The 8,378-nt window shown below is 34.7% G+C and overlaps 1 protein-coding gene across 1 annotated transcript; it reads right to left on the reverse strand.

The window, feature by feature from the left end:
• Nucleotides 1-735: 735 nt before the first annotated feature.
• On the reverse strand, nt 736-5,654 carry LOC119613487 (the record flags this gene model as incomplete). Its single annotated transcript, XM_037969514.1, has 4 exons — nt 736-2,424; nt 2,547-2,782; nt 2,895-3,213; nt 5,379-5,654. Coding segments are annotated over 4 exons (1,929 nt in total), but the record flags the coding sequence as incomplete, so codon positions are not given.
• Nucleotides 5,655-8,378: the final 2,724 nt, after the last annotated feature.

The raw sequence follows: 8,378 nt of genomic DNA on the forward strand, positions 1-8,378 counted from the left end.
GTCTAGTCTATAGTCTAGTCTATAGTCTAGTCTATAGGTCTAGTCTATAGTCTAGTCTATAGTCTAGTCTATAGTCTAGTCTATAGTCTAGTCTATAGTCTAGTCTATAGTCTAGTCTATAGTAGTATATCTATAGTCTAGTCTATAGTCTAGTCTATAGTCTAGTCTATAGTCTAGTCTATAGTCTAGTCTATAGTCTAGTCTATAGTCTAGTCTATAGTCTAGTCTATAGTCTAGTCTATAGTCTAGTCTATAGTCTAGTCTATAGTCTAGTCTATAGTCTAGTCTATAGTCTAGTCTATAGTCTAGTCTATAGTCTAGTCTATAGTCTAGTCTATAGTCTAGTCTATAGTCTAGTCATAGTCTAGTCTATAGTCTAGTCTATAGTCTAGTCTATAGTCTAGTCTATAGTCTAGTCATAAGGTCTAGTCTATAGTCCTAGTCTATAGTCTAGTCCTATAGTCTAGTCTATAGTCTAGTCTATAGTCTAGTCTATAGTCTAGTCTATAGTCTAGTCTATAGTCTAGTCTATAGGTCTAGGCTATAGGTTCTGTCTATAGTCTAGTCTATAGTCTAGTCTAGTCTATAGTCTAGTCTATAGTCTAGTCTATAGTCTAGTCTATAGTCTAGTCTATAGTCTAGTCTATAGTCTAGTCTATAGTCTAGTCTATAGTCTAGTCTATAGTCTATCTATAGTCTAGTCTAGTCTTGTTACTATTCTAGTCTAGTCTTGGTACTATTTTAAAACTTCAGTTTTCCGTGCTTGCTATACGTACGTAAGCTCTCGGATGGGAGAGAGCAATGCAATTAAGAAGAGAGTTGTTTGCTTATCACTAGTTAGTGTTAATCATTCACTTAAAATTAGACTTCTTATTATTTAAATAATCGATGATAACTATTCTCATACTCAGATTACCATTATTGTTTTAAAGCAAACATCGATACAAAATGGTAAATATACTCATCTATTGATGACAGTAAGAAAGCTCATAAGAGAGCACTTTGCCTATATTTGGTTTAAAAGAGCAGTTTTGAGAAATAAAAGAGCTCTCTGCCGAAAATATATAAGATATAAAGTAAAATCATGATTGCTTTCTATCGTGCTCTCATTTCCGCAAATAAGAGAATTTTTTTCTTCACATATGACAGATGGAAAAATGGATCGAATTGGAAATTAATTTATATTTTATAAATATAAAATCTCAGATATTTTTAAATTAGTCACGAGTGTCAATATTTTGTAACTTATCCAAAATTCAGAAAAATTAGAATTTTTGATATAAAAAAAAATAAAATTTAATAAAAGGATTAACATATTAATATTTCCTAATCCTCAGTAACATGCGTTATTTCCACCGTTATAATATCCTCCTTACCCTTATTATTAATTTCCACCGTTATATTTTCCATTTTGCGCATATCATCGTGAGAATCGGTTAAAGAAAGTCTAGTGCCCGACGAAACCTCCATCGATTTCCAATTACCCACAATAGAAGCTCTTTTCAAAGACATTCTACCCTTCGCTGTACCCCGATCGTTGGTTTCCTCCAGGGCACTTAAACTACTGGCAATTGGTAGTACCCTATGAGGAAATCTAGGCGAACCTTTTACTCTTTCCCTTAGTGAGGGATGAATTTGAGCTATAGATGGTCTACGATTGGCGGGTAATTGAAAATTAACTTTAGTTTCGGGTTCCAAAATATACTTATTTTCTACTTCTATTATGGGTACATTAAAGGTGGACTGTGTGTGTTGCGGTTGATAGGGTGTCTGACACTGCTGAGCTATATCTATAGTCTCAGCTGATATGGTGGGTATGGGTAGAAAATTAGGATCTATGGGTGTTACATCTAAATGTGTACCACTTTTGGCTAAAGACTTACGTTTAAGCGGTTTTAGATTATTGTCTCCCGTCTGATGAAGACATAAATCTACTTCCGATTTACGTTCACTATAAATGGCATTACAGGAGGCTGTTTGAGAGGAGGGTATGAGACGGGTGAAAAGACCCATGTGTGTTTTCAGAGCAGCCTTAATGCCTTTCTGATCTGCTAGACTAGCTAAAGAACCCTTATTACTAGATTGTGTGCGTGTAAATATGCCGCGTAATCTATTGATTAAACCGGTTTTCGCTTCGGTGGCATGTTGGTGGGCTAAACGCAAATTTAGTAGATCTTGTGCCGGCAAACATGACTCGGCTATGGTACGATCTTCAAGGTGTGGTTGAGAGGCAAATGTTACCGATTTTCTCATGGGTATTTGCATATACTCGGCCGAAGGCCAGCTAGCTCTGGGTATTACGGGTGGTAGTACCGAGAGTAAAAGATTCGGTAAAATTCCTGATATGCTGGGTGTGCGTGACTTACTACCATGACTAGGAGCTGGCAGGTGGGTGAAAGTGTCGCTGGTAAAGGTTACTTCAGGCTGGAAATCATACAAAAATACATATTTTCGGTTTTCAGAACAAAGGAATGAAATTAATATAAAAATGTTTGGAATGTTTCAGCATAACTTTTAAATGCAATTTTCTTATTTAGCAAACTCACCTTTAATGCCGCAAATATAGATGTAGACGATGAAGTAGTCGTTGAAGCTGTACCAGATTCTAGCATTTTTTCCAGTTTCTTAATTTCAGCATCTAAATTTGCTATTTCCTTTTTGTATACCCGATTTTGTACTTCCACTCTATATTGTAATTCTCGCCGATCATCTAACACAAATCTGCGGGTATTACACTCCATTTTTAAACCCATGCTATGGATAACTGGATCAACAACATCATCTAAAATAATTTAAAACAAAAAATAAAAAATGTATTAAATTAAAAAGAAAAACTTAAGAAAGGGGAAAAATTCCTAAATAAAAAAAGAAACGAATTTCTTATTTCAACTTACTTCTCCCCCATATGTCATGCAATTTGGGTATAAAAAGCAAACATAAAGTGGCTGTTGTTGAGGTGAGTATTAATGCTGTTATCGTTATGAAAGCCAATGTAACACGTTCGGATATAAGATTTGCCAAAACCACTACAATGCCACTTGTTATGACAACACTGTACACTGACACTCCAATGTATTGTGAATCATTGAGAGCTGGTATTTTCACGTGACGTGTTTCCCAGGCCATATAGACACCAACAACCAGCAAAAGACCCTTATAGCTGTATAAGGCTCCTAGCCAGGTTTGTGTGTGTTGCGAACGACAGACTTCAACCTGAAAAGAAAACGAAATGTAATGGTGAAAAGTTACGAAGAAATAAGGGAAATCAGTTTGACTAGTGCATAGGGTTGTAACGCATTTTAAATACCCTTAGTTTTTTTATTGCTCGCGAATGTGTTAGTGTGAAATAGTTCAGTTGTAGTTCAGTTCTAGTTCAGTTCTAGTTCAGTTCTAGTTCAATTCTAGTTCAGTTCTAGTTCAGTTCTAGTTCAGTTCTAGTTCAGTTCTAGTTCAGTTCTAGTTCAGTTCTAGTTCAGTTCTAGTTCAGTTCTAGTTCAGTTCTAGTTCAGTTCTAGTTCAGTTCTAGTTCAGTTCTAGTTCAGTTCTAGTTCAGTTCTAGTTCAGTTCTAGTTCAGTTCTAGTTCAGTTCTAGTTCAGTTCTAGTTCAGTTCTAGTTCAGTTCTAGTTCAGTTCTAGTTCAGTTCTAGTTCAGTTCTAGTTCAGTTCTAGTTCAGTTCTAGTTCAGTTCTAGTTCATTCTAGTTCATTCTAGTTCAGTTCTAGTTCAGTTCTAGTTCAGTTCTAGTTCAGTTCTAGTTCAGTTCTAGTTCAGTTCTAGTTCATTTCTAGTTCAGTTCTAGTTCAGTTCTAGTTCAGTTCTAGTTCAGTTCTAGTTCAGTTCTAGTTCAGTTCTAGTTCAGTTCTAGTTCAGTTCTAGTTCAGTTCTAGTTCAGTTCTAGTTCAGTTCTAGTTCAGTTCTAGTTCAGTTCTAGTTCAGTTCTAGTTCAGTTCTAGTTCAGTTCTAGTTCAGTTCTAGTTCAGTTCTAGTTCAGTTCTAGTTCAGTTCTAGTTCAGTTCTAGTTCAGTTCTAGTTCAGTTCTAGTTCAGTTCAGTTCTAGTTCAGTTCTAGTTCAGTTCTAGTTCAGTTCTAGTTCAGTTCTAGTTCAGTTCTAGTTCAGTTCTAGTTCAGTTCTAGTTCAGTTCTAGTTCAGTTCTAGTTCAGTTCTAGTTCAGTTCTAGTTCAGTTCTAGTTCAGTTCTAGTTCAGTTCTAGTTCAGTTCTAGTTCAGTTCTAGTTCAGTTCTAGTTCAGTTCTAGTTCAGTTCTAGTTCAGTTCTAGTTCAGTTCTAGTTCAGTTCTAGTTCAGTTCTAGTTCAGTTCTAGTTCAGTTCTAGTTCAGTTCTAGTTCAGTTCTAGTTCAGTTCTAGTTCAGTTCTAGTTCATTTTTCATTTTCATTTTAGTTCACTTTTAAGCTGGGTGTAGGTTCATATGTATAATAACAGTTTAGTTATGTAGGATATAAGAATACAAATAGTCCATGCTACTTGTGGATTACTTTTAGACATTTCATGTTTAGATTAAAGATACTGAAAGATTAAAAATGATGGAAGAAATCTGTCATGCATTTAAGCAAACAAATAATTACCGGCATTTAGTAAGTTCAAATGCTAATAGGAAACATAATGTGTGCAAAGTTTTGTTTCAATTGACATGTATATTCTCTATGTTTACATTTAATTGCAATTACTTAATTTTTTGTATAAACTTTTAATAAACATATGGAGCAATATTGATTTACCGCGACCTTAAAGTCTTAAACCAACAACTGTTAATTGAAATATAAAATCATAAAATATTCATAATGATTTTATTAAAAACGTATTCAAAAGAAATCCAATAAAATCTTATTTGCCATTAAATTTAAAGCAATTTCATTTACAGTTTTCTGTTGCAATCTAATTGAAAAGTCAACAAACAAGCAAAAGAGATGGAGTATAAAATAAAACGACAACTCAAATACGAATACAAAACAGTCAATATCAACAACGAAAACATTCCCAAATGGATATGGACAAAAGACAAACAAAGCAAGAACCAACAACACAAAACACAAACAAAGTCATTTACAAATTTATAAACCAATAAACCGAGACCCCGATTATACCATCCCCCTTCATAACGCTTGCAAAATGACAAGTCAAAATCCTGCCAACGCCAAACTGACACTTTACGCACAAATGAAAACAAATACTCAGACACAAAACACTTGACATATAACACTTTTACAAGGACCTTTCATAATGTTGTTGTTTTTGTGGAGGAGGAGGAGAAATGGAGGTTGTGAGACACGAATAATATATTCATATAAATGAATGTATTAGCATTTGTGTGTATGTGTGTGTTTGTGAGAAAGGGAAATGTATGAATATTTGTATTCACCTGCGGCTGGTAGACAACACTTCGATCTATATTGCTGATTTCCAATGTTAAATTATGCAAATGCCGTTCCATGGGATCAGTGACAACCCACAAGGTGACAACAAGACCATCGACCAGCAACAGGCCGCACACCAATAAAATAAGTTGAATATCCTGTAGCATTTTATCCTTGAAAACACTGCCGGTGCGTGTGAAAATACGATGAACACGATATGTTTTGGCAAACATTGAACCGAAGGCCAACGAGAACCCAGCTGACAGTAAATAAACTCGTGCCTGGAAAGAAATCAGAAGAAAAAACAAGACAAAATTAAAATTGTAACAAGAATACCTAATACTTCTATGGTATATACACACTTCTTTATAAGATGTTAAAAAATGAGAAAAATAATAAACATATTTATATTTCTTTTATGGCTTAACTTTAATTTGGAAAACTTTTAAGGCTGAACTCATGAATTCAATACGAATGAATTAAATTCATATAAATTTCAAGGTGAAAGTTATAATAAACAGATGATGATGGAAAAAAAAAAAACAAATAATTTGCTATTGGTGGGTCAATGTTTGCACTATGAAGTGGTGTTAAAGCAAAAGAAAAATAAAAACATATAAATTGCCATTGGTGGGCCAATGCTTGCACTATGGAGTGGTGTTGAAGAAAAAATGAGTTATTTGCAATAAATTATAATTTTTGGGGTTTGTTATGCATAAAAATGTTAAGCATTTTGGGAATTAAGTCTCAAAATTTAATTTGCTACCAATAATTTCAAAACATCTTCATCATTAAGAACAGTGCGCAAAAACGTGATTGAATCAAAATATATAATTAAACTAGATCTTACTAGAACTGAACTGAAATGAACCAGAACGAACCAGAATCTGAACTAGAACTGAACTAGAACTGAACTAGAACTGAACTAGAACTGAACTAGAACTGAACTAGAACTGAACTAAGAACTGAACTAGAACTGAACTAAGAACTGAAACTAGAACTGAACTAGAACTGAACTAGAACTTGAACTAGAAACTGAACTCAGAACTGAACTAGAACTGAACTAGAACTGAACTAGAACTGAACTAGAACTGAACTAGAACTGAATCGAGAACTGAACTAGAACTGAAACTAGAACTGAACTAAGAACTGAACTAGAACTGAACTAGAACTGACTAGAACTGAGCTAGAACGGAACTAGAACTGAACTAGAACTGAACTAGAACTGAACTTAGAACTGAACTAGAACTGAACTAGAACTGAACTAGAACTGAAACTAGAACTGAACTAAGAACTGAAACTAGGAACTGGAACTAGAACTGAACTAGAACTGAACTAGAACTGACTAGAACTGAACTAGAACTGAACTAGAACTGAACTAGAACTGAACTAGAACTGAACTAGAACTGAACTAGAACTGAACTAGAACTGAACTAGAACTGAACTAGAACTGAACTAGAACTGAACTAGAACTGAACTAGAACTGAACTAGAACTGAACTAGAACTGAACTAGAACTGAACTAGAACTGAACTAGAACTGAAACTAGAACTGAACTAGAACTGAACTAGAACTGAACTAGAACTGAACTAGAACTGACTAGAACTGAACTAGAACTGAACTAGAACTGAACTAGAACTGAACTAGAACTGAACTAGAAACTGAACTAGAACTGAACTAGAACTGAACTAGAACTGAACTAGAACTGAACTAGAACTGAACTAGAACTGAACTAGAACTGAAACTAGAACTGAACTAGAACTGAACTAGAACTGAACTAGAACTGAACTAGAACTGAACTAGAACTGAACTAGAACTGAACTAGAACTGAACTAGAACTGAACTAGAACTGACTAGAACTGAACTAAACTGAACTAGAACTGAACTAGAACTGAACTAGAACTGAACTAGAACTGAACTAGAACTGAACTAGAACTGAACTAGAACTGAACTAGAACTGAACTAGAACTGAACTAGAACTGAACTAGAACTGAACTAGAACTGAACTAGAACTGAACTAGAACTGAACTAGAACTGAACTAGAACTGAACTAGAACTGAACTAGAACTGAACTAGAACTGAACTAGAACTGAACTAGAACTGAACTAGAACTGAACTAGAACTGAACTAGAACTGAACTAGAACTGAACTAGAACTGAACTAGAACTGAACTAGAACTGAAGAACTGAACTAGAACTGAACTAGAACTGAACTAAACTGAACTAGAACTGAACTAGAACTGAACTAGAACTGAACTAGAACTGAACTAGAACTGAACTAGAACTGAACTAGAACTGAACTAGAACTGAACTAGAACTGAACTAGAACTGAACTAGAACTGAACTAGAACTGAACTAGAACTGAACTAGAACTGAACTAGAACTGAACTAGAACTGAACTAGAACTGAACTAGAACCTGAACTAGAAACTGAACTAGAACTGAACTAGAACTGAACTAAGAACTGAACTAGAACCTGAACTAGAACTGAACTAGAACTGAACTAGAAATGAACTAGAACTGAACTAGAACTGAACTAGAAACTGAACTAGAACTGAACTAGAACTGAACTAGAACGAACTAGAACTGAACTAGAAACTGAACTAGAACTGAACTAGAACTGAACTAGAACTGAACTAGAACTGAACTAGAACTGAACTAGAACTGAACTAGAACTGAACTAGAACTGAACTAGAACTGAACTAGAACTGAACTAGAACTGAACTAGAACTGAACTAGAACTGAACTAGAACTGAACTAGAACTGAACTAGAACTGAACTAGAACTGAACTAGAACTGAACTAGAACTGAACTAGAACTGAACTAGAACTGAACTAGAACTGAACTAGAACTGAACTAGAACTGAACTAGAACTGAACTAGAACTGAACTAGAACTGAACTAGAACTGAACTAGAACTGAACTAGAACTGAACTAGAACTGAACTAGAACTGAACTAGAACTGAACTAGACTGAACTAGAACTGAACTAGAACTGACTAGAACTGAC

This window comes from Lucilia sericata, unplaced genomic scaffold, assembly GCF_015586225.1.
Source record: "Lucilia sericata isolate MDLA Ls3-8-SP2 unplaced genomic scaffold, ASM1558622v1 Contig002150F_arrow, whole genome shotgun sequence".
Taxonomy (NCBI): domain Eukaryota; kingdom Metazoa; phylum Arthropoda; class Insecta; order Diptera; family Calliphoridae; genus Lucilia; species Lucilia sericata.